This window comes from Melozone crissalis, unplaced genomic scaffold (assembly GCF_028551555.1).
Source record: "Melozone crissalis strain CALT ecotype California unplaced genomic scaffold, PUWL_Pcris_2 ptg000063l_1, whole genome shotgun sequence".
Taxonomy (NCBI): domain Eukaryota; kingdom Metazoa; phylum Chordata; class Aves; order Passeriformes; family Passerellidae; genus Melozone; species Melozone crissalis.
Window position 1 is genome coordinate 3,224,364 of NW_026535841.1, and position 26,515 is coordinate 3,250,878.

A 26,515-nucleotide genomic window follows, 5' to 3' on the forward strand; every position below is an offset into this window, starting at 1 on the left:
AATCTGAGTGCTTTCTTCCTTTTTATTTGCCATTCCAAAGAGTGAATTTGAAGTTTTTTTCCCATTTTTTGCCATTCCAGAGAATGGCAGAGTGAATCTGAGGGTTTTCTCCCTTTTTTTAACCATTCCAATGAATGCCAGAGTGAATCTGAAGCTTTTCTCCCTTTTTTTTACCATTCCAAAGAATGCTGGAGTGAATCTGAGTGTTTTCTCCCTTTATTTTTACCATTCCAAAAAATGCCAGAGTGAATATGAGTGGTTTTTTCCCTTTTTAATTTTTTTTTGCCATTCCAAAGAATGCCAGCATGAATCTGAAGCTTTTCTCCCTTTTTTTGCCATTCCAAAGAATGCCAGAGTGAATCTAAGGCTTTTCTTCCCTTTTTTTTGCCATTCCAAAGAATGCCAGAATCTGAGGATTTTCTTCCCCTTTTTCCCATTCCAAAGGATGCCAGAGTGAATCTGAGTGTTTTCTCCCTTTTTTACCATTCCAAAGTATGTCAGAGCAAATATGAGTGTTTTGAATCTGAGTGTTTTCTTCCTTTTTTCTTTTTGCCATTCCAAAGAATTCCAGAGTGAATCTCAATGTTTTCTTCTTCCTTTTTTTTTTTTTTTTTTTTTTTTTTTTTTGCCATTCCAAAGCGTGCCAGAGTGAATCTGAGTGGTTTTTCACTTTTAAAAAATTATTTTTGGCATTCCAAAGGATGCCAGAGTGAATCTGAGTGCTTGATTCTGAGTGTTTTATTCCCTTTTTTCCCATTCCAGTGGGTGCTGCTGGTGGAGGAGGCACGGGGGCAGCACTTCACCTGCTCCTTGCTCTGATTTAATCTGGAATATTGTACAATTAAAGTACTCCAAAAGCCACAAATCTTCGGGGCTGAATCCCGGCCAGGCTGCAGCGATCTTTAATCCTTTACAGCTGAAATACCGAGGAGAGGATTTTTATTTTTATTTTTTTTTTCTCCCACTCTATTTCCCTTCCTTTAAGAGCAACGCTTGTGTGGAAATTGGTGTGTGCTGACGAAGAGCAAAGTGGTGAATAAAACATCACCTGGCTCTGGCTCCTGCCTTGTGGCTCAGTCTTAAATTAAACCCGTTTTAATTCTTTTAGATGGCAATAAGAATGGGAGTGACAACAAATGCCTGCAGAACAGGTGGCTACTTATTCAATTTCTGGGTTTTTTTAAGAGTTGGGAATGGAGGATGAGTGCTGCCAGAGCTGGGGAATGGTTGGAGTGTTTTTGGGATGTTTTTTGGGATCAGCCATGCTCCAGAAGTATCACAGCCCTGAAAATATTGACTTGATTTCCAGGTTTTTTAAGAGTCGGGAATTTCTGGGTTTTTTAAGAGATGAGCCCTGCCAGGGGCTGATTGGGGTGTTCCCTTTGGGATGTTTTTTGGGATGAGCCATATTCCAGGAGCATCACAGCCTTGTGAACATTGACTGGATTTCTGTTTTTTTAAGAGTTGGGAATGGAGATGATCCCTGCTAGAGCTGGGGAATGGCTGCAGTGTTGCCTTTGGGATGCTTTTTGGGATGAGCCATATCCCAGAAATATCACAGCCCCATGAACATTTGACTAATTCACAGGTTTTTTAAGAGTTGGGAATTTCTGGGTTTTTTAAGAGATGAGCACTGCCAGGGGCTGATTGGGGTGTTCCCTTTGGGATGCTTTTTGGGATGAGCCATATTCCAGGAGCATCACAGTGAACATTGACTCAATTTCTGGGTTTTTAAGAGTTGGGAATGGAGGATGATCCCTGCCAGGGGCTGGTTGGGGTGTCCTCTTTGGGATACATTTTAGGATCAGCTATACTCCAGGAGTATCACAGCCCTGTGAACATTGACTTGATTTCTGGGTTTTTTAAGAGTTGGGAATGGAGATGAGCACTGCCAGGGGCTGAGGAATGATGAGGGTGTCCTCTTTGGGATGCTTTTTGGGATGAGCCATGCTCCAGAAGTATCACAGACCTGAAAATATTGACTTGATTTCCAGGTTTTTTAAGACCTGGGAATGGAGGATGAGCCCTGCCAGAGCTGAAGAATGTTTGGGGTGTTCCCTTTGGGATCAGCCATATCTCAGGAGCATCACAGCCTTGTGAAGATTGACTGGATTTCTGGTTTTTTAAAAGTTGGGAATGGAGATGATCCCTGCTAGAGCTGGGGAATGTTTGGGGTGTTCCTTTTGGGATGTTTTTGGGATCAGCCATCTTTCAGGAGCATCACAGTGAACACTGACTCGATTTCCAGGTTTTTTAAGAGTTGGGAATTTCTGGGTTTTTTAAGAGATGAGCACTGCCAGGGGCTGATTGGGGTGTTCCCTTTGGGATGTTTTTTGGGATCAGCCATACTCCAGGAGCATCACAGCATCACAGTGAACATTGACTGGATTTCCAGGTTTTTTAAGAGTTGGGAATGGAGATGACCACTGCCAGGGGCTGGGGAATGGCTGCAGTGTTGCCTTTGGGATGCTTTTTGGGATCAGCCATATCCCAGAAATATCACAGCTCCATGAACATTTGACTAATTCACAGGTTTTCTAAGAGTTGGGAATGGAGGATGAACCCTGCCAGAGCTGAGGAATGGTTGAGATGTTTTTGGGATGTTTTTTTGGGATGAGCCATATTCCAGGAGCACCACAGCCCTGTGAACATTGACTCGATTTCTGGGTTTTTTAGGAGTTGGGAATGAAGATGAGCACTGCCAGGGAATGTTTGGGGTGTTCCCTTTGGGAAGTTTTTTGGGATGAGCCATATCCCAGGAGCATCACAGTGAACATTGACTTGATTTCCAGGTTTTTTAAGAGTTGGGAATGGAGATGAGCCCTGCCAGAGGCTGAGGAATGTTTGGGGTGTCCTCTTTGGGATGCTTTTTGGGATCAGCCATTCTTCAAAAATATCACAGCCCTGAGAATACTGACAGGTTTTCAAAGCATTGGGAATGGAGATGGGCCCTGCCAGAGCTGAGGAATGGCTGGGGTGCTCCCTTTGCGATGCTTTTTGGGATCAGCCCTATCCTAGAAGCACCACAGCCCTGTGATGGATTTTCACTCCCTGTAGCACACGGATCCCACTGCGCCCACCCTCACATTCCAGCTTCTCCCAGCACCTCCTGCTCCTCCAACCCCCAAACCATCCCAGGACATCCCAGCCGGGCAAAACCTCCCCGGGCTCCTTCTGTGAAATCCCAAACAATCATCCCCACCCTCCCTGCAGCATCCCTCTGTGACAGGCCCTTTGTCCCGCTGTCTGCTCCTGTTTTTCAGCTCCTGTTGAAACCCTCTATTTTTCCCCTCCCCAAGCCAGTGATAAGCGTTTGACTGATCCCACCGAGCAGGCGGGGATGAGCCATTCAGGCGGGATTGACACCTCAAGGGATTTGCATTAAACGCTTCAAACTCGCTCGCCTTTTTTTTTTTTTAATTTTTTTTTTAATTCCCCATTTCTTTTTTTTTTTTCATCTATCATTATATATTTAGCAAATTCCTGCATGAAATTACAGCCCCGATCGTTGGCATTCGCCTATCTGAGAAGGAATCTCTCCCTGCACTGATTTTCCCGAGCATCCCGAGGCAGGAATTAACCCCGATGCTCCACGGAAAAAAGGAGGAAAAATGAGGAAAAATGAGGAATTTAGGTCTGCAGAGGGTTATGGGGTGGTGAGAGGTGAAGGAGAGGGGGATGCTGGGTGTGTTCACGATGTGCCAAGGGTTGAGTTTTGGGAAAGGTTTGGGAAGCCAAGGGCTGTGTGGAGCAGGGGCTGATCCCGATGTGCTGCTGGGGACCTGCAGTGAGGGGTAGAATCCTGGGAATATCCAGATTTGGAGCCTTCTGGAGCAGGGAAGAGGGTGGAATAACTGTGGAGAGAGGAAAAAAATAATAGTGGGGATGTCCAGATTTCAGGATGTGCTCCAAATCTGGCAGGAAAGGCGTCCTTGGCCCGTGGTGGCATTTTCCTGCCATCCCTGGAGGGTGCTGTGGGCATCTCCCAGATTTTGGAGAGCTCCAAGCCTCGAGATGGACCATGTGTGGTTCTCTCTGCTCCCTCAAAACCCTTTGGAGCCAAAATGAAAAATATCCGCTCCATAATCCTGCCTCCCTTTCCCAAAGCAGGGCTGTCTTGGGCGTTATCCCTAGGGAAAATTGAAATTAGGCTGACATTTTCCCTTTTTTGTTTTGTTTTGGTTTTCTTTTGTTTGTTTGGTTGGTTAGTTTAGTTTAGTTTAGTTTAGTTCAGTTTTGTTTTGTTTTGTTTTGTTTTGGATGGAGATGGATGGATGGATGGATGGATGGATGGATGGATGGATGGGGGATGGATGGATGGATGGACGGACGGACGGATGGATGATGGATGAATGGATGGATGGTGGATGGATGGATGAATGGATGGATGGATCCATGGATCCATGGATGGATGGGTGATCCATCATGGCAACAAGTCCTTTCTGAGGTGCCCATGGCTGGCCTCACTCTCCAGCCCTGCCCCAAGAATGATTTTTGATCCTTTTTTGCCCAAGAAGCCCCAAACAAGGCTGGGTTTGCTCTGTGTCCCTCAGACACTGCTTGTCCCCTCAGACACTGCTTGTCCCCCCCCACAGGATCCCTGTCCCTGTGAGCCCCCTGTGCCAGGGGGTTATCCATGGGTGCTCCTTCTCCTCTCCAGGCTTCAATGTTTGCCCCCCTTCCCTCAGGACAGGGATCAAAGCCATGGGAGGATGGGCAGCCAGCCCAGTCACCCAGTTGGATCCTGGTGTTTATTATTCTTTATTATTTTTTCTTCTCCTGAAGAAACAGAGAGAGGAAAAAAAAAAAAATCTCTCTCTGTCCAAAATCACTCATCCTTCCTAATAATGAGAGCTGTCAGCAGCACTGCTTGGCGAGGAAATGATGCTCGCAGTAAATATTTGGTCTGGAACTGATTTATGGGTGGAAAAAAACGAGATTAGTGCTTAATCACTGCCTCTCAGGAAGGGCTTTGGGCCGGGGTTGAGCTCAGGGGGGCTGGGGCCAGGCCAGGGGAGCAGCAATGGGATTTTCGGTGGAGACCCTGTGGTGGGGTTGGGATTGAGGAGCAGCAGTGGAGGGGATGGGCTGGATTTGGGGCTGGGTTAGATGGGATATTGGGAATTAGGAATTGTTCCCTGGCAGGGTGGGCAGGCCCTGGCACAGGGTGCCCAGAGCAGCTGTGGCTGCCCCTGGATCCCTGGCAGTGCCCAAGGCCAGGCTGGACACTGGGGCTGGGAGCAGCCTGGGACAGTGGGAGGTGTCCCTGCCATGTCCTTTAATGAGCTATAATGTCCCTTCCCACCCAACCCATTCCATGGCTCCATGACCATCCCCTGCGGGGCTGACCCCAAGGAGTTCCAAGCCAGGAGAGCTGCTCAGCTGGACCAGCCGGGAACATCCACCCCATCCTGAGCCCAAAGAGGTCCTAGCAGCCACCCTAAACACAGCAGCAGCTTTCCTGTGTGAGGAAATAATTAACTTATTAGAGGATGGTTTAATTTTCTTCATTAAGAGGCCATTTCCTAGCGCCTGGCAGGGCCAGATGCCCCCGGGCACCGCTGGGAGTGGTGGGACATGCTCAGCTCCAGGGCCTGCCCACCCTGCCAGGGAACAATTCCCAATTCCCAATATCCCATCCATCCCTGCCCTCTGGCAGTGGGAGCCATTCCCTGTGTCCTGTCCCTCCATCCCTTGTCCCCAGTCCCTCTCCAGCTCTCCTGGAGCCCCTTCAGGCCCTGCAAGGGGCTCTGAGCTCTCCCTGGAGCCTTCTCCTCTCCAGGTGAGCGCCCCCAGCTCTCCCAGCCTGGCTCCAGCCCTTGCAGCATCTCTGGTGCCTCCTCTGGGCTCTCTCCAGCAGCTCCAGGTCCCTCCTGTGCTGGGACACAGAGTTGGATGCAGTGCTCCAGTTGGGATGCAGGGATTATGGATGGGGCATTCCAGGAATCCTTGAGATGTTGCACAGACAGGATGCTCTCCAAGGATCTCTGTCCCAGATTCTGTAGATCCCCAGCAGGCTGAGCTGCCTTTCCCCGGGCTCTCTCTGCTCCTCACTCCGTGGCAGCCAGAGTGGATGAGCTGGAGCAGCTCTGAGTGCCAGGATCCTGCAGCCCGGCCCATCTGAGCTGCCAGAGTCACTCTGCATCCCAAACCCTTCCAGTCTGGTGCAGCTTTGGGATCATCTGAGCCAGCAGAAAAACGCTGGGCCTTGTCCCAGTGTGGAAAAATGGGACAGGAGGGAGATTGGACTGACAGAGCAGGCGACTCCTCCTCCTGCTCTGCAGAGTTTCATTTCTGAGAAACTTCCCTCAGTGTTTTGGGTTGTCCACACCACGGCCCTGTGGGGATTCCTGGGAATCTCTTGGGGTCGCTCACACTCTCCACTGCAGCCCACCCTTGCTTGGGCCCTTTATTTGATGTAGTGACATTAAATGTGACCATTTAGGGGATTGGACAAGGTCAGCAAGGCTGAGGGTGACGAGCTTTTGGACCCAATGATATTTTTTTCACCCAGGTTCTCAAGAGGAAAAGCTCTGGAATGTTCCTTAATGAAAATTGCCTTTGTTTGATGGTGGGGAGGGATTTGGAATTTCCATGGGGAAGCTGCATTAATTATCACACGGGAGATGATTCAGCAGCAACCCCATCCCACGGGTGCCACCAGCCCGTGCCCAACTCCTTTCCCTTCACTTCTCCTTCCTTTTCCCTCTCTTCCCTCCCAGAGTCAAGAAGAAGAACAAGCCCCTGAACCTCAAGATCCACAACAGCGTGGGGAGCTGTGAGAACATCCCGGCCCAGCGCTCCCCGCTGCTCTCCGAGCGCTCCCTGCGCTCCTTCTTCGTGGGCTACCCGCCCTTCCTGCCCTCCACGCCGCCCGTGCACACCGACGCCACCTTCTCTGCGAGTGAGTGCCCCCTCGGGCGCCCCTGCCCAGGGTGGGAGGTGCCAGGCAAGGGATGGGACTGGGGAGTTTGGAGGACATTGGTTGAGCATTGTGGAATGAGCCCAGCCATTGTGGAGGTGCCTCGTGTTGGTGTTTAGAGATCTGTGGGCAAAGATAGCCCCAAAAACTTGATTATTTCTGTTTTTTTGGGAAGGCCACAGAGGTTTTTGTGCTGTCTGGGGGGGTGGGTCTGCCTGGATGTCACCTAAAAGTGACTTTTCTATGGGTGGGTTTGTAAACCTTTGTGGTTTCACCTCTGTGTTTAAACCTCTCCTGGGTCCTTGCTTTGACATCAAGGGCAGAACTGCTCAATCCCTCAGGATGTGGAGCTGATGTGGAGTTTTGGGAAGCCAGTCCTGGTGCGAACGCCATGGAGCTGATCCCACCTGGCAGAGCTCTGTCCTTTCCCAGGAGATGCTGGTGGTGGCACTCACCGGCTGGGTTTGACTCCATGAGCTCACCCAGGTCTGGGAGAAGCAGCCTGGCGCTCATTTCCTGGTCCCACACCAGTGCTGGGATTAATTCCACAGGGACTGAAACTTTTCCAAGCCAGGCGTGGCTCTTGGCCCAAGAAGAACTTCCCTTGAGGAAACACATGGCAGCTGCTGGATGTGATTCCCAGCCAAGCTCCCTGTGCCTCTTGTTCCTCAGCTAAAACTTCCTCCAACTCCACACCAGGCTGGGTTTCTGTCACTGTCCCTTCCCTCGATTTTTCCCTTGTTTCCTTTCTGGAAATGCCTTCTTGGCTTGTTTTGGGGTCTTCCGTTCGTTCCTCCTGTTCAAGAAGCAGGCTGGAGAAGGTTTTGCAGCCAGAGGGCTTGAAGACAAATTTCCTTTTCCCTTCCCTTCCCTTCCCTTCCCTTCCCTTCCCTTCCCTTCCCTTCCCTTCCCTTCCCTTCCCTTCCCTGGCAGTATTTGATGTCACAGCCAGCCTTGGGGACAGGACAGAAAAGGGACATCCCAGCTTGGGGATGAGCCTGGAAATTAAAAAATTAAAATTTCTAAAAAAAAAAAAAGCAGCTCACAGCCCAGACCAACAGAGCAGGAATCACAGACCTAAACCCCATTCCCAGCCCTCCCTGGAGTGTCTCCTTGGATTAGTTTTGCTCAGTGTTGGATTCTGTGCCGTGCTGTGACATCCTGATGGGATGTGGCACGGCCGCAGCGGGACACGATGGCAGTGATGGGCTGGCAAGTGACTCACCCTGCAAGAGAGGTGTCTCCTCTCATTTCCTCCGACCTCCCTGGCTGCTGGGACTGTTTGCTGGGCTGGATGGGAGCTGGGCTTCCCCAGCTGGTTGATCCCTGCTGGGAGGTTTGGCATCAGTGGAGCAGTTTTGTCATGGTTGAGATGGAGACAATGCAAAGCAACACACTCCGTTTGCAGAAGGCTTCAAACTTGTTTTTGTTACAGCATGCCTGCTTGTTCTACATTCTCACAAAGCTCACAAGTTTACACTTTATTCATTGGTCAGGAAAGACAAGGCGCTCATTGGAACAGGCAGTTGCAGGTTTCTCTTATTTATCCTTATTGGTTTCTTTGTCGACGACCTTGGTAGGAAGTTCTTTCAGGGAATGGATCCTCTGAACATAGATCCTCTCACCAAACTTCTCTCTGGCTCATAGAAGTCACTGTGAAACCTCTTCCACACTGTTTGGTCCTTGCAGGATCAACATCTGTGTGGGAGTTACACCAAGCAGGCCAGATACTTGTAGGGAGCAGAATAATGGAATGAACAGGGCTTCAAACCTGCTTTTATTACAGCATGCATGCTTTTTATACATTCTTACAAAGCTCACAAGTTTACACTTTACTCATTGGTCAGGAAAGTGCTCATTGGAACAGGCAGTTGCAGGTTTCTCTTATTTATCCTTATTGGTTTCTTTGTCAACGACCTTGGTAGGAAATTCTTTCAGAGATAACCATGGATCTTCTTACCATTCTTCTCTCTGGCTCACAGAAGTCAGTGTAAAACCTGTTCCACACTGTTTGGTCCTTGCAGGATCAACATCCATGTGGGAGTTACACCAAGCAGGGCAGATGTTTGTTTGTAGGGAGCAGAATCATGGGACGATTTGGGCTGGAAGGGAGCTTGAAGCTCATCCCTGTCCATGGGCAGGGACACCTCCCACTGGAGCAGGTTGCTCCAAGCCCTCCCTGCATCCCAAGGATTCCCTGTCTCCATCCTTGTGGTGGTTCAGCAGCTGAGCTCTCCACAATATCCCATCCCTGTTTTTTTCTTAAAATCCCTCTTCCCTTTTCCTTCTGTGGGAGTAGCACAGCAGCACCCAGATGCTCTGGATTGTTGTGGAATTACTTTCCTAAGCACGGAAACACACAAATTGTTGTTGTTGTCAGCTGGAGATGGGTGAGGGGAGACCAGGCAGGCCCTGTCCCTCCCTGGCTCTCTCCCCACGATTTTCTTTCCACAGCTTTGCTGCTCCTGGCAGGAGCACGTTCCCATCTGAGTCATCCCTGGCCCGGGTCAGGAGAGGGTTTGGATGCTTCCCTCTGATTTTTAACATCCCTTTGTCCTGATGGGAATGGATTTTCACAGAGGGCTGGAGGGAGCTGCAGAAGGAGCCTCTTCCTCCAGCAAATCTGGCTGGGGGAATCACAGGATCATGGAACATCCTGAGCTGATCCTAAGGGATCACTGATCCAGCCCCTGTCCCTGCCCAGACCCCCAACAGCCCCACCCTGTCCATCCCTGGCAGTGCTGCCCAAAGGCTCCTGGAGCTCTGGCAGCCTCGGGGCCGTGCCCATTCCCTGGGCAGCCTGGGCAGTGCCAGCACCCTCTGGGGGAAGAGCCTTGCCCTGAGCTCCACCCAAACCTCCCAGCACAGCTCCAGCCATTCCCTTTCACTGTCACAGGGAGCAGAGACCCGAGCTGTCCCTCAGAAATGGTAGAACTGGTTTAATGTGGTCTCCAGGGCTGTCCCCTCCCTGCCCAGTCCTGTGTGACACCTCCATCACACCCACTGTGCTGCTGTTCTGCCCTGGGGGGAATCTCCTGAATCCCAGTCCTGCCTCTTCCCCTTGGCTTTGTGAGTGAGGAATTTGCAGTTTATGGTGTTGAGCATGAGCAGGATCCCAGCCAGGCATGGCCAAGTGACAAGTGGTGGCTGAGATGCCACCAGGGCTCCTTGAGCCCCCCCAGCTCCTGGAAGAGCCCCTGAAGGGCTGACCTCAGGCAGGTTTGGTGGAATCCAGGAAAATGTCCAGTGGGTTGGGGTGGGAGTCCCAGAGCCCTAAATCCAGATTTTCCTTTGGAAAGCACCAGGCTGGACCCAAGGAAGTGGCAGTGGGGCTGAAGGTGACAGGGGGAAGCAGCCAGTGCCATCCATGCCCCCTGTCCATGGTCACCCCACAGTGCTGGGGTGGCTTTGGTGGGGGACACTCCTCCCTAACGCTGTCCCAGCCCCAGCCACCTCCAGGAGGGAACTTCCCAAAGGGAACCTCCTTTCTTGGGGACCCTGACCCTGCCCTGTATGAGCCATGGCAGGAGCACTCCCCAGCTGTGCTGGCAGCTCCCTGCAGCCACATCTGGCCACAGCTGGCAGCAAGGCTCCAGAGGGCACAGCTTTGTCTGGATGAGCCCAACTGAGCCTGCAAGGCTGGGAATTGGGGGGGACATCCCCATGTGAGGATTTAAGGCAGCTGAATGTGGTATTTGAGCTGGGTAAATGGGATTGTCATGTTGAAAGGGGGAACTGCATTAGAAAAGAATTCTTTCCTTACTGGAGAGATGCTCTGGGAGCAGCTCCTGCTTCAGATGATCGCCCCTGCTCCAGCTCAGCTTTGGTTTCATCCTGCCAGATCCATCCTGGGCCATCCTTCCACCCACTGGAGCTGGCTGTGGTCCACAGGGGTGGAAGGGACCTCAAAGGCCATCCCACATCCCATTCCAACCCCCAACATGGACAGGTCTTGTGTTTGTGGGGTCCCCAGAGGAAGGAAAGGAAGGAAAGGAATCTGACTCCATGTTCTCAGAAGGCTAACTTATTATTTTATGATGCTATACTATACTAAAGAATACTAAACTATACTAAAGAATACAGAAAGGATACTTACTCAATGCTAAAAGATAATAATGAAAACTCCTGACTCTGTCCAGAGTCCTGACACAGCTTGGCCCCGATTGGCCAATGAGCCAAAACAACTCACAGCAGAATGCAATGGAACAATCACCTGTGGGTAAACAATCTCCAAACGCATTCCATATGAGCACAAAAGAGGAGAAGCAAATGAGAAAAGAATTGTTTTCCTTTTCTCTGAGGATTCTTATCTTCCCAGGAGAAAAATCCTGGGGATTTTTCAGAGGGGATTTTTCAGAGAATGTGATGGTGACAGACAGGGACACTTCCCAAATTCCGTGTGGAATATCTGCCACGTGCGCTCATGGAGGGAGCAGGTGATGCCTTTGTACCTTGAATCCTGCATGGTTTTCTACCCTGGGGAGAAAACCCAGCAGCTGCTCTGGGATCTCTCCCATCCTATTTTGGCCCTAAAAGCAGCACGAGCAAGGCCTGGGATGTCTCATGAAGGGATTTTGCTGCAGAGCATCTCCCTGGGGTGCTTGGCTCCCAGCTGGGACCATGGGGAGCTAAACTTAGGGTGGTGGGGAGACACTGGGACAGTGTCCCTGGAGCTGCCACAGGCTGAGACATTGGAACTCCGTCACTGCAGCTGGCACAGGGTCCCCAGAGCAGCTGGGGCTGCCCCTGGATCCCTGGCAGTGCCCAAGGCCAGGCTGGACACTGGGGCTGGGAGCAGCCTGGGACAGTGGGAGGTGTCCCTGCCCATGGCAGGGGTGGGAATGGATCATCTTTAAGATTCTCTCCCACCCAAACCATTCCATGGACATTATGATTTGTCTCTGGACTGGGATTTCCACCTGGTTGTGGAGATATTTCTGATCCTGAATTTCTCCTGCTGTTGAATTCTTTTGGGAAGAGGCTCCACCCCAGTGTCTCCTCTTAATGTCTCCATGGGACTCACCCCCCTTGGGAGCCTTTTGGTGACATTTGGAATGTTTGGGATAACTGCAAAGCCTCCTGGCCATTTCTTGGCTTTGCAGTGACTCATCCTGGGATTCTTACCAAGTCCACTTCCATCGATTTTCTCTGTCCCATTCATAATGGGAACGTGTTTGCTGTAGTAGAGTTGGATTACGGTCTTTTCTGGGCACTCTACAAATCCATTTCCTGCATAGTAGGGAAGGAGGGTTTGTTTATCAGGCTGTCTCTGTGATGGATAACACAGAGCTCCCACCAGCTCCCTGCCATCCAGACAGGGGCCAGGAGATGAGGAAGGGACAATTGTGACAAAGCAGTGCCCATCCCTGGGGTTCAGCACCGCTGCCACCCCTGGAAGATGCTCCAGGTGCCCTTGTGTCACAGACATCTTTTATGGAAAATCTTTTCCTTAGGGTTTTTCCTCCTGAGAAGCTGAGAGGCCTCAGGAACAAAATGTAAAAAATGATTATCTGCTGCTATGGGATGCAACAGGTGCATCTGTGATTGGTCTCATGTGGTTGCTTCTAGTTAATGGCCAATCACAGTCTGATGGCTCGGAGTCTCTGTCCCAGCCACAAGCCTTTGTTATTCATTCTTTCTTTTTCTATTCTTAGCTAGACTTCTGGTGAAATCCTTTCTTCTATTCTTTTAGTATAGTTTTAATATAATATATATCATAAAATAATAAATCAAGCCTTCTGATGATGGAGTCAGATGCATCAGTCTCTCACCCCTTCATCACCTTTGATTTACAACATCCTTGGGGAGGCTTTAGGACTCTCTGAGGGCATCTCCACCACCCCAAGGAAGGTGCAACCCCAAAATAACGAAACGGGGAAGCTCAGGTGCTTTTCTCCATGCAGGACACGCCCAGGCAGCCCAGCTGGGGCCCAACCAGAATTCACCCAGTGATAAGACCCCAATCTTGGCCTTATCACCAAGCCATGCAGGATGGTCTGAATAACTCAGTCCCTCTGGGAGACAGAGTGCCCGAATACCCAGTCAGCTCTCAGCCACTGGCCACCCTTAGCAAGCTTGGTGATTGTCAGCTCTTTAGTGATTCTCAGCTCTCCCAGAATTTCAGCTCTTTGCTTGCTAGGCAGGGACCCCTTGGCTGAGGCTGCAGCAGATGCAAGAGAGGAGAAGGAGAGCTCCTGGCGGTTCCACAGCGATGGATTATTGGGGAGTCTGTGAAGGGTCCAGCGACAGCTCTTCTTCTGTCAGATGGGCTAAACCAGCCCGTTTTTATAGGGTATAAGGGATCCAAACTTGTCCAATAGTAAGGGTTAGGGGAAAAGTGACCTATGGGGTTACAGAGATAAGCTATGGGGCAAGAGGTAGAAGACAGGAGCTTATTTTGCTGTCTCATCATGACTCAGCAGTTCCTACAGTTATAAATGATCAAATCGAGAGCCAAACTTATAAGAAAATTTAGCAAAGATTCATTAATTTGTCAGCGAGACCGAATTTCAATCATCAAAAACCACCACAGCCACGGGCAGCGTCGAGCCCGGGATCGGCGCTGGGTGAACACGGATCTGACCTCAAATGTGTCAGAGTCTCCCCCTTGGTCCACAAATGCTGCTTCGGCAGCGAGTTTTGTACAGTTTATTCTGCCTGAGGCAGAGATGACCGAATGTTCTTTGCATCCCTTCACATGCAGAACAGGGGCTTTACATGTGTAGAGGTAGACAGAAGTCCAGCCCAGGTGTTGTTACTATATTGTTGTTATCATATTTCTAAAGTCCCATACCTTCCACAGCTTTTCAGGCTGCATATCTCCATCACGTCGGGGTCACCGTTGTTGTAGTCATATTTCTAGAGTCCCATACTGTTGTTATTAGATTTCTAGAGTCCCATACCTTCTGGGTGGTTTTCTCACATGCAGCTCTTCACAGCAGTGTTGTTCCTGCTTCTTCTTCTTCTTCAGGGCTCCTCCAAGGCTCTCCCTGACCAGCCAATCCACCCCCTTTAATCCCAGTTATCGTCATTAGCCACAGCTGCCGCCCAATTAAGGACATCACAGCTGCAGCCCATCAAGAACAACTGGGACCTACTGGGGCAAGGCCTATATGCAGATATTCAAGCACTATATTTCCCCCTTTCCTTTTACTTACAGATATTCAAGTACAATACAGATATTTTACTAGGACTCAAAGGCCACCTCTACTATATTCAGGTGTCTAGACATTGTCAGAGAACTTTGGGGAAGTCAGCATTCACATGTAACAGGGTGGTGCCGGTAATCATGGTGGTAGATGCAATCTTCGGGGTGATCATCACTCTTGAGTGGTCCTGGCGACCTGGAGAAGTCAGTGATCATCACCCAGGAAGGTTCCATTCTAACATTAAAGAACCTGATATTATCTTAACGTCATCAGGGAACTAGATGAATATGAATAAGACACTGTTCCCGCTTGGGGTGGTCAAAAGACATAGTCTGGATCTTACAATATTTTATATATTAATAGCATGAATTATCTCTATTATACACTACACTACAGTTACAGTATTTTATATATTAATAGCATGAATTATCTCTATTATACACTACACTACAGTAAAGTCTCAATCCTGCATGGAGCTCTGGAAGCTCCACAGACTCTGCCCCACCCTGGCTCTGCCAGGACAGCAGCGGGGGCAGCGAGGCCGTCACGGCCACGGCAGCGCCGCCGCGTCCCCGTCACCTCCGAGGCGCCGGGTGCCACTCAGGAGCTGTCACAGCTGCCTGTCACCGCCGGGGAGCGGCCGCCAGCGCTCTGTGCCGTGTCGCCTGTCAGCGACACGCCGGAGGTGGCTGTCACCCGTCCTCCGGTCGGTTTTCCCCTGCCCCGGCACAGCTGATCCCATCAAGCGCGGCTGTTGATTTTGGGATGAGCCGAGCCGGAGCCCTGACCTTTGCGAAGGAAAACACGGTGTGGCACTCCCTGGCTGGGCTGCCACATCGGGAAGCGGAGTTTGGCTTTTGGGAACCCCTCAGGAGGCAGAAATGGGGTGGGTGACCAGGAGAAGTATCCAGCCCAGTGGGTGCGAAATTCCACTTGTGCCCAGTGAAATGCCAGCTCGGAGCGGGGGAAATGAGGTGAGGGGAATTGTGGCCGAATAATTCGGGTTTTTGAGGCAGGCAGGAGGCTGCTGGTGGTAAATAAAGGTTTAAATAATCACTGGCACGGGGACAGCTCCAGCGCACAGGAGAGAGGGAAAAGGGAGAGAGGGAATATGGGGGAGAGGGAGACAAAGACGGAGAGAGGGAGGCAGAGAGGGAGGATGGAGGAGAGGGAGGATGGAGGGGAGGGAGGCAAAGAGGGAGAGAGGGAGGATTGGAGAGAGGGAGGACATAGGAGAGGGAGGCAAAGAGGGAGAGAGGGAGGCAAAGAGGGAGGATGGGGGAGATGCAGCCGCTGTCACGCTTCAAAACTTGCGAGGATCATCCGATCCCGCCATCACTTCTCCATCACAAGGTCCCCACAACAACGCCCGACCGTCCCACCCTGAACCAAGACCTGCTGATGGGGGTTTTCCCCTTGTAATTAACGCTAATTTTGGTAATTTGGGGGGGGGGGGGGTCAATGAGAATATTCCTCCTGCGCTGGGGGGATGCTGCTGCATCTCCCCCTGGGCATCCCCCCGAGTTAACCCTGCCAGGAATCCGGGTAGAGGGGGGACTCCCCAAGAGCCCCCCCAAACCCTCGGGGCTGGTCCCCGGTGCCTCTCCCTGCCCTCCTGCCCCGCTCCGCTGCTTTTCCCCTCCTGCCAACAGCGGCTCTATTGTTAAACGCCGCCATCCTACGTGGCTCGCTGCCGCTAATGAAGGTAATTAGCTGTGAGTCACGTCGGGCTCATTTATGTTACGAGGTCAAAATCCCCGCTACACTTCAATACATTTTTGCAGCGAGCCCATTTAGAAAGTAATTAAAAGGCTCAGCAGCCGCCGTTGCCTCCATCCCCTCTCCCCCTCGCCGGGCGGGCAGGATTTAATTGAGGCCAGCCGAAAGTTAGTGGGAATAAATTGTGGCTGATAACGCGGAGGTTGTAATTTAATTCTGGGAGAAGAGCTGCTCTGGCCAGGGGTGTTTGGCTCTTCAGGGAGCGGCGTTGGAGGGAGGGGTGATGACAACTCAGTTTTTTAACAGGATTTAGTGAGGTGGGAATGATGCTCAGGGAGGCTGGGCATGGAGGGGTCACTCACCTCTGGGATTTGTGGCCCAAATTCCTACCCCGGCAGGTTGTGGAGGGTGAGTTGTCACAAAGACTGGTGAGAAAATATCAAAAATATCCAAAATATTGGCAATATGGTGCTGGGGACATGAACTCCCCTCCTTGGCTTTGAAGGGAGCTTATGAAAATTAAGGAGAACGACTTTTTACACGGGTGGATAAAGCCAGGACACAGGGAATGGCTTCCCACTGCCAGAGGGCAGGGATGGATAGGATATTGGGAAGGAATTGCTCCCTGGGAGGGTGGGGAGAGGATGGAATGGAATTCCCAGAAAATCTGGGGCTACCCCTGGATCCCTGGCAGTGCCCAAGACCAGGGAGCACCCTGGGACAGTGGAAAGTGTCCCTGCCCATGGGAATGAGATGATTTTAATGTCCCTTCCCACCCAACCCATTCCATGCTTGTGTGGTTCTGACATCTCAATCGCCGCCTCTGCCTGAGGAATGACCAGAGGAAGAGAAGGATCCAGAGCTGCTGCAGGTCGGAGGTGCTGGAGCAGGATCAGCCTGGGCTGCTCCCAGCATTTCGAACCCGGGGGAGAGGGATGTAAATGTAACCTTCAGCCGCCGAGTGCAATTAGAGACGCTATATTAAAATGGGATATTAAAGCAAACAGCGGCTCTCCCTGCTCCCTGGGCTAATATCCCGCGCCTGTTTAGCCAGGGATTTGCTGGCGCTCTGAGCAAACAGACGGGAGCCACCGCTGGTGCTCGGGAAACCTCGCAAATCCCCGAGTGGAAATCCAGCCTTGGATCCCGGCATGGATCAGCTCCAGGGCTGAGCATCCTGCGGGGCAGGACCTTTCCCGTGGCCGGGAGGAAGAGGAGGAGGAGGAGGAGCAGCTTTTCCACCCTTGCCGAGGCTGAAGGAGGGGATGGGATCCAAGCATGGCCATGCTCCTGATTGCCTTCCTGCTCCATCGGTGACAGAGATCTTCCCTCTTTGTCCTTATCCCTCTTCCCACTTTTCCCTTGGAAGGAGAGCCCTGGGGCTGATTTTAACTCTGTTCTTCCCCTGGAACAGGAATGGAATCACCTTTGGAGTGGCTGGCACTCAGCTTTTCCTCAGCTGCCACCTCAAGCCGTGATGTCTTATTAAAAACTGACGATGAGGCTGCTCCAGCTTTATTTTCCCTTTCTTCTTTGGACATCCTGATGTGATTCCAAAAGTTTTGCAATCCCGCCCTGCCTGCACATGAGTGCATCCTCTCCCTCTCCCTCTCCTCTCCCCATCCCTGGTCCAAACTGGTGATGGGACCTGGGACAGGAGACCCCAAATGGGGTCTGGGACAGCAGACCCCAGTTCCCACAGCCCCACAAATCCCAGAGCTCTCCTGCTCCCCAGAGAGGCATTCCAGGGGGAAATAGCAGGAAAATCCCATTGTTTTCTGCACATCCTTTGCTCCCTTTCCCAAAAGATCGAACCCCAGCCCTCGATGCTGTTACCAGCGCTGTTTTTTCCTGGTCTCTCCCTGCAGATACGCTGTCAGTGCCTCGCTGGTCCCCGCAGATCCCTCGGCGGGATTTAGGAAACTCCATAAAACACAGGTGGGCCCCTCCCCACCTGGGGGATGAGGGATGGGCATCTCCCTTCCCATCTCTGCTCCAGGACACTGAGATTGGGGACATTCCCCTTCTCTCTCCCGTGCTGGGCTGTGCTGTCCTCCAAGCCCATTTCAATTCCATTTCAGTTCAGATCTGGTTTAGATAAGGCTCGAGCCGCTATCAATAAATCTGTGTGTTATCTGCGACCTTGCCAGCCTTCAGCAAATTCCCCATCTCTGGATTAGAACCTTCCCTATCTCCCTGAAGAGGGAAAAGCAGCGGGAAGAGTGCTGCTGTTTGATGGGGAGATGCAAACATTGGTGCCCAGGGCAAGCAGGGTTTTTGGGGGTGTCTGGGGTGGGAATCACGGGGAGCTGGGGGTTGGATTCTGTGAAAAACGCCAATCACTTGTTTTAAAAATTTTAAAAGTTTAATAGTAATAAAATGGTTATAAAAATAGTAATACAATTAGAGTAATAACAATTTGGACAAATTGAATTAGGACAATATGAGACAACAAATACAAAGAGTTACAGACACTCCGGGTACCTGTTTCTGGGCAGCACGAGCCCCCAAAAGGACACAGTTAACAAAAGATTAACCCTTAAAAGCAACAGCCTGTTGCATATTCATACACTTCATACATGATGCATAAATTCCATTCAAACACAGGATTCTGTCTGGGCAGTGTCAGCTTCTTCCTCTGAATCCTAACAGCGCCTTCGAGGTGGGAAGAAGATAATTTCTTCTGATAAGAGGGCAATAAATTCTTTTTCTCTGAAAGATTCGGATGTCCTGTGGCTGCTATCTCACTGCAGGTCCTTTCTTTAAAGAAAGTATCCTACAGAGCATCGTTTCTATTTTAACAATTTTTATAACCTAAAATTATATTTAACACACTACTTAAGAGAATTAATACAGCATTACTTTCTAAAACAACACATACAATACTCATTTTAGTATTTGCAAAAAAGCCAATCACAAAATACATGCATTTTTCACAGATTCTCTTTGGAATAAACTTCCAGAAGCAAAGGAAGGCTCGGGGTTGTGTTTTGGCATCCCTAGAAAAATTCCTCAACACCTGCAGAGGAATTTGAGGGCAGCAGAGAGAGGATGAAGCAGGGCTGGGGGGATGAGTGAGGCTTCAGCTCTCCCTCTGTGTTTCTCTCCACAGGTTTTCCACCAAGTACTGGATGTCTCAGACCTGCACCGTCTGCGGGAAGGGAATGTTGTTCGGCTTAAAATGCAAAAACTGCAAGTATGGCGCCGTGCTGGAGCTGTTCGTGTCACTCCCTCAAACCAGGAGGGGAAAATCGGGGTTTTGCCAGTGGGGGAGCCGAGCAGGGATTTGGGCAGGGAGAGACCAGCCCGGCTCTGGCCAGCTCATCCTCACAGGAAGCTTTAATGAGCTGTGAGATTGGGTGAATAACACCCCAAAGCAGGGCTGGGCTGTGTCTGGGAGGGGATCGGGCTCCTCGGGGAGGATGTGCCCGCCAGAGCTCTGAGTCAGATCCTGGCAGGGCCCCTTCCCCAGGCCTGGCTTTGCATCCCACGTTATGGAGATTCCCGGTGGAATTATCTGCAGCACCAGGCAGGGATAGCTCTGGCCATCAGGAGGGTTTTGCCCACGGTTTTGGTCCGTAACCTCTATTTCTGCCGAGTTTTGGGCACCTCTGCATCCTGGCAGGGCCCTGAGGAGCCAAATTAATTAATCCATGGTGCAAAGGAGAGGGGATAAAACGGGATAGGAGTGGGAAAATATCCAGGCTGGGGCTGCTTCAGCTGCTCCAAATCTGTCACAGCCCGGCCTTGGACAGATCCATGCGGCCACCAGAGCTGGGGAAAGTGCTGTTGGAGCCGAGATTGCCTTTCCTGGAGCCGGGATTGCCTTTCCCGGGGCCGGGATTGCCTTTCCCCGGTACGGGAGCTGGGGATGTGCGATTGTCTGCGGGTAACGGAGCGGGAACGATCGCTGCTGCCGCTGATTAAGCGCTGATGAGTTGGTAAATTGGGATTTAAACCTGCCGAGAAGCTCTCGGTTACTCCGCAGCTGGAAGGGATGTTATCGAACACGGGGATTTTAAAGGGGTGATTCCCGTTCTATCCATGCTCAAGGAGCTGGAGGATTTTCCTGCCAGCTCTCCGTGCTGGAGGAGGGATCCCTGACCGGGATCAGGGATGCTGTGGCTCTGGCTGTGCAAATCCTGCTCCCTGTAATCCTACACAAAAGAACTAATCCATTTCCTGGCAGTCCAAAGTTGCCAGTGAACACAAGGCATTTAGGTTTTTTTTCCAGCCTTGCCCCGGCGCTGCTTTCCCCAGAAAGCAGAGGGGAACCAACAGGTAAAACAAACAACCGGACCCCAAACCCCCCAAGCCTCAAATACCAAATTAATTCCTGCCTTTCCCTCTAGGAACAGCTTTGTAATAAAAGCTAACACGGGCAGCTCCTGAATTTTCATTACCCAGCTCATTGACTTGAAGCTGCCGTTCTTTTTTTTTTTTTCCCCCATCATTTCCCCTTGTTTTGATAAATCCTTTCCTCCTTTTTCCCTTTTCCCCCATGGCTTTCTGCCGGCCTGGCAGAGCAGTGAGCTGGGGATGCGTTTCCATCCTTAATTAAGGAGGAATGGGGAGTATTTGGGAGTCTGCCCATGCCTATATGCATGACCCGGGGGTGAAGCCCTCCAGACTCCTGCCCTGAAAAAAACCAGGAAAACTCTGCAGAATATCCAGAGGCTGTAAATCCTCTCTTTATTTTGGCTAAATGTCCTTAATAAAGGCAGGAGAGGGGGGCACAATGGCAGGGATACATCAGGGATTGGGGCAGACACTTCTTCCCCCTCTGCTGCTCCTGATTTTAGTTAAGCATTCAGCAGCAGGGTGGTGGGAATGGGGATTTCATGGAATTATGGAATAGTTTGGGCTGGAAGGGACCTTAAAGCTCATCCTGTCCCACCTTCAGTACACCCTTCCCCTCAGTGCTCCTTTTGCTGCAGCTAGCTCTGGCAGAAGTGACAATTTGGGACGTCCTCAAGCCTGGCTGGCCCAGAAAGGAGCAGAGCCCCCAGGTTTGGGAATTTCTGTGCTGCCCCATTGGGATGGAGGCGTTTTCCAGGGATGTGCAGCCCCTCCTGATTCCCAGGACATGCATCCCACACTGTTCCCCATCCCTGAGGTGCTGCTTGGCAGTGATGGGGAGCAGGGAGCCTGGAGGGCTCACTCTGAGTGAGTGACCAAAGCCCTGCATCCAGCCACTTTCCCAAGGGGAAAAGGAGGGGAAAACTCCATCACAGGATCCCAGAATGGCCTGGATGGGAAGGGACCTTAAAGCCCATCCCATTCCAGCCCTGCCATGGCAGGGACACCTCCCACTGTCCCAGGGTGTCCCAATGTCCAGCCTGGCCTTGGGCACTGCCAGGGATCCAGGGGCAGCCCCAGCTGCTCTGGGCACCCTGTGCCAGGGCCTGCCCACCCTGCCAGGGAACAATTCCCAATTCCCAATATCCCTGCCCATTTTGAATCCATTCCCCTTATCCCGTCCCTCCATCCATCAGTTTTCCCTTCTCACTCCTTTCTCTCTGTCCCCTGCCAGGCTCAAGTGCCACAACAAATGCACCAAAGAGGCGCCCCCGTGTCACCTGCTGATCATCCACCGCGGAGGTGAGCGCTCCCCGCTCCGAGCCTCCGGGGATGGTTTGTTTTGGGGTAAAACGTTCGGAAGCTCCCCCGGGGGGTTCGGGAGCGGGGTCCCCGGCGGGACGGAGGCTCCCGAACCGCTCGGGCTCTCCGGGGGAAATGTTACCCACCGTTTTTTCCGCTTGTTGTAGGGAGACGAGCCGGTCGGGGCGAGGCAGATTTGCATTGCAAACCACTTCCACCCACCCTCCCCCTGCCTCCTTTTCTTTTCAGATTCCCCACCGCACGGGGTAAGTCCAAACCAGGTTTTCGCCTTTTTGCTTCTGTCGAGAGCTCAGGGCGGACGGGGGACCCCGAAACCCCCCCGGTGCATGCGGGGTCCCCGCGCCCTGCGGATGCTCGTGGTGCTTTTTGGAGCTGCCTTATCGAGCCCGGCCTAAAATCCGCACGGAGACAGGCAGAACCCTGCAGCAGGACGGCGGGGCGGCGCTTCCCCACCTCTTTTCTTCCAGATTTTGGCTCCCTTTGCTGGCCAGAGGACCGCGACTGCCTGAGAGAAACGCTCTTGCCTTGAATTTTGAGCTCTTAAAGCTGTTCCTTTGTGTCAAATTGTTAAATATCCCTCCCCAAACCCGCTCCTTGGTTTAATCTCGGGGAAAAGGATTGTGCTGGTGGCACCTCAGAGGAGGCGATTTTACAGTCTCCATTCCACCCCATGCCCTCGCTTGCAGCAAATTTGGGTGGAAGCGGTTGAAGATCCCCCGGTCGGGCTCGGAGCTGCTGCAAACCCTGCACGGGAGGCAGGGAAGGGAAAATCGGGCTCCTGGGATGGGCAGGAATTGGGATTTGGGGCTGTGATGTTGCCAGAGCCAGAGCTGCCCGCTGTGTGTTTCAGGAGCAGCATGGCTTTGGGGTGGCCTCAGCATCACTGAAATACCTCCCCACCGCACCAAAAAAATCCCAAACCCAGCTCTTAAATCCATTATCTTGGAGTTAAACCGTTCCTGAACCCCCCAACCTTCAGGCTGGCTTTTTCCCCCTGCTGGGAGTGTTGTGAGCCGGCTCCTTCCCTTCACCCCAAAACGCTCCAGCAAGAAGCAGGATTGTGCTGGCTGAGCCCCGGCTCACAGAGGGGCCGTGGCAGCTGCTGGAGCCCCCAGATTGCTGCCTCACGCCCCGGGGGGGTTGGCTGTGGCCGGGGTGCAGGAGGATCCCGAAGCTCAGCTGCCGTCCCCGGCTGGAAGTGCGGCGGGAATCGCTTTGGAGAGCGGTTTGCAAGCACGGGGAGGCCCCGAGCAATCCTGCTGAACTTTGATGTCTTTCCCTCTCTCTCCCCCTCCTCTCCATCCCCTTTTCCCCTCTGTCCCTTCTGAATCCAGCGAGGTTAGTCCGGACAGAGTCGGTGCCCTGTGACATCAACAACCCCCTGAGGAAGCCCCCGCGCTACTCGGACCTGCACGTCAGCCAAACGCTGCCCAAAACCAACAAGCTCAACAAGGTGAGCTCCCCAAAACCAACAAACTCAACAAGGTGAGCCCTGAGCTCCCTACCTGAGCTCCCCAAAACTAACAAACTCAATAAGGTGAGCCCTGAGCCCCCCAAAACCAGCAAATTCAACAAGGTGAGCCCTGAGCCTCCATGTGCACACCCTGCCACAGGGACAGGACCCCCTGCACACAAATATCTGCAGCTTTGCATTCTTTGCAATCCACACCTTTGGAATTCTTCAGGCTGGGAAAGATCTTTTAAGAAAGTTGAGTTTGGTTGCTCCCCCGGCACTGCCAAGGCCATTGCTGTCCCATGTCCTCAAGTGCCACATCCACATGGCTGTTAAATGGTTTCCCTCCTGCCCTGGGCAGCTGTGCCAGTGCCTGACCACCGTTTCCAAGAGGAATTTCCCCAAACCCACCCTGCCCCTGCCCTGGCCCAGCCTGAGGCCGTTCCCTCTGCTCCTGTCCCTGTTCCCTGGAGCACAGCCCGACCCCCCCGGCCGTCCCCTCCTGTCAGGAGCTGTGCAGAGCCACAAGGGCCCCCTGAGCCTCCTTTGCTCCAGGCTGAGCCCCTGCCCAGCTCCCTCAGCCCCTTCTCTGAACATGTACCCAATGAAGTTATTTCTTTTAAATATAAAATGGGATCAGCACTTCCAGAACAGCCTGGGTCCTGCTGTCTCACTTTTCTTCCATTGTGGCCTCTCAATCTCTAGGTCCAAGCTGAATTTGGGGTGGTTTGAGGTCTCTGCTCCCAGTGGAGGCTTCAATAAATAACAGATTTATTGCTGCAAATAAAACCAGCCTGGAATTGGATTGTCCCTGGCGAAGTTGCTCAAGCCAGACCTGACAGCACCTGGCTCACTCCTGCTCTGCCTTGATACAATAAACCCATCACAGGGCTGGTGCTGATGGAATTTAAAGCCTGTTGGCCTCCAGTGGAAAATTCCTCGGAGGAAGGGCAGGGTGAGGTGTTGGCAGGATGGAAGTGCTCAGAAAGAGGGATATCACTGACCTGATGGGGAATGGATCAACAAAACCCTGAATTCCCAAAGCCTGGCTGAGCTCCTCCTGCCCTCAGCATCTTCTGGCTCTGGGGAAAGTCTGAGTACCAAGATGCTCCTGGAGACTGATTTTAAACCTAAATCCTTTAAGGAATTTCTTGGTATAGAGATCTGCTCTAGTTTTGTTGTTTTGGGGTGGTGCCTTTGTTCTGAGCGCTCCCATTCAGGTTGAAATTTCCCCCATAAATATTCTTATTACAGGAGGGCCCCCTTCTTACTTTGGTATTTCTAAAAGCATTTCTTTAAAGGTATCCTGAATAAAATAATGGAATGGCCTGAGTTGGAAGTTAAATTCCTCTAATTCCAACACCCCATGAAATCTTATTGTTTTGACCTCCGCTTGTTGTTTAAAAAATAATTTACCTGACCAAGATTATTGAGCATGGAGTGATGACCAATATGGCTTTCCTGGAAAGCCCAGCTCATTTAAGAATTAATTAATTAGGACAAAATTACCTGCTGGGGAAGGCTCGTGCAGATTTTTTAACCTTGGAGGGAAATTCTGTGGGGATGGGAAAGCTCAGCACTGCTCAGACCCTGTTCAGTGGCTCCAAGTTGGGCAGCAAGGGGAGAAATTCTGGCCTCAATTTTCCTTTTGGGATCTAAGACATCCAAGCAGGTTTTCCTGCCTGTTGGCTCTAGTGGTCCCTTCCCAACCATCTCAGTGTGCACCCAAAATCCATGACCTTGAGTGGGAAGAGGCAAGGAATGCTGAGGAATGTCTCGGGATGTATTGGCTGCTCCTTCCAGATCCTTCTGCTCCCCGCAAGGCCCTGGGCTTTGGCTCCAAGGAGCTCTGCAGGAACTTTTTGTGTCCGAGGACCAAGCCCTAAGGTGGTGCCCCCAATTCTGCCTTTGGTGGCCGTGGCTGTGCAGAGCCAGGAGATTTGTGGAACCTTCAGCTGGGGATGAAGTTGGGAAAGGAGGCAATTTATGGTGGGAAATGGCTTTGGGGAACACAAAGAGCTTTGGGAAAAGCTCTGGGTGTTTTCTAGAACTTCTGGGAGAAATGGGTGGGATGATGTCATATTGTATTTGTGGGAAGGAATGATGAATCTGACTCCGTGTTCTCAGAAGGCTAATTTATTATTTTATGATATTATATTATATTAAAGAATACTAAGCTATACTAAAGAGTACAGAAAGGATACTTATAGAATGCTGAAAAGATAATAATGAAAACTCGTGACTCTTTCTAGAGTCCCAACACAGTTTGGCCCTGATTGGCCAATGAGCCAAAAGAACTTACAGCAGAATGCAATGGAACAATCACCTGTGGGTAAACAATCTCCAAACACATTCCAAAGGAGCAAAACACTGGAGAAGCAAATGAGAAAAGAATTGTTTTCATTTTTTTCTGAGGCTTCTCAGCTTCCCAGGAGAAAACTCCTGAGTGAAGTGATTTTTCAGAGAATGTGAGTGCCGCAATGTCCTTTGTCACCCGTGGTCCTTTGCACCTTGGAGTGACACCAACCAACACTGCTCTCACCACCTCCTCTCCTTTCTCTCCTTCCCTGTGTCCCTCAGGACCACATCCCAGTGCCCTACCAGCCAGATTCCAGCAGCAACCCCTCGTCCACCACGTCGTCCACGCCGTCCTCGCCGGCGCCGCCGCTGCCGCCCAGCGCCACCCCGCCGTCCCCGCTGCACCCGTCCCCGCAGTGCCCGCGCCAGCAGAAGCAGTTCAACCTGCCAGGTAATGCCACCCTCTCCCTGTGTCCCCACCTGTGTCCTGGGGTGTCCTTGGGATGTGGGGGGTGGGTGATAAATGCTGCCCCGAGATGTGCAGGGTGTCTCTGCGTCAGCCCGTGCAACTGAAGAACGAGTCTGGACTCTTCACTTTTCAGTCTTGAGGTTGTTTATTAATTCTTATCTATAAAATTTTCTTTCTGCCCAGCTGAGATCTGCTCAGCAGGGCAGCCACAGGCACTCTGTGTTGTCCTTTTATACTACAAACTACATATAACGTATTTACACTTAATTCCCAATACCTATCACCTGCAGTAGACAGTGAGCTTCTACTCTAAACCAATCCCAAAGTGCCAACATCACTGCAGAAAATGGAGAACAAGAAGAAGAAGGAGAAAGACTGGACACACCCAGTTCCCTCATCTTGTCTCCATAACCCCCATACCAAAAATCCTAAAATCTACATTTTCACCCTGTGATCATTTTATTATTACACTGTTCAAACCTGTGTGACTTTCACATCCTCATACAAAGTTGCCAACTTGCTCCAAGGGTCAAAATCAAATCCCCAGGTGTTCTGGGCAGCATGCCAGGGTCTCTGAGCCCCCGGCAGGGTCCTCAACAACTCTGGACACCCAGAGGGATGTACTGAATTCCGACAGGTGGGGAGAAGGTGGAAATAGAAGTGAGGAGGAAAGATGAGTTTTGGATAGTTCCGGTTTGGAGTCTCTAGTCAAACCTCCTGCTTGAAGAAGGGTCAGAGCCCAAGGTTTGATCCAGTTGTGGAATCCTCCAAGGTTGGAGCCAGCCCAACTTTGGCGGCCTTTGAGGCTACAAAGACTTTCCAGGCATGGATTTTCCATTTTTCCATGGATTTTCCATTTTCCATGGATTTTCCATGACATTTTA

At 51.3% G+C, this 26,515-nt stretch overlaps 1 protein-coding gene across 3 annotated transcripts in view; it reads left to right on the plus strand.

Moving 5' to 3' along the window:
- KSR2 (kinase suppressor of ras 2) overlaps positions 1-26,515 on the plus strand; it is an 87,657-nt gene that overhangs the window by 27,726 nt on the left and 33,416 nt on the right. For 2 of the 3 annotated variants that reach the window (XM_054288592.1, XM_054288594.1), the window contains exons 5-11: positions 6,723-6,904; positions 17,658-17,727; positions 18,902-18,985; positions 21,323-21,390; positions 21,558-21,656; positions 22,746-22,864; positions 25,445-25,613. In XM_054288592.1, the coding sequence (XP_054144567.1) occupies positions 6,723-6,904; positions 17,658-17,727; positions 18,902-18,985; positions 21,323-21,390; positions 21,558-21,656; positions 22,746-22,864; positions 25,445-25,613 (791 nt within the window). The remainder of the gene's footprint in view (positions 1-6,722; positions 6,905-17,657; positions 17,728-18,901; positions 18,986-21,322; positions 21,391-21,557; positions 21,657-22,745; positions 22,865-25,444; positions 25,614-26,515) is intronic. The other variant, XM_054288595.1, reaches the window with a different exon arrangement.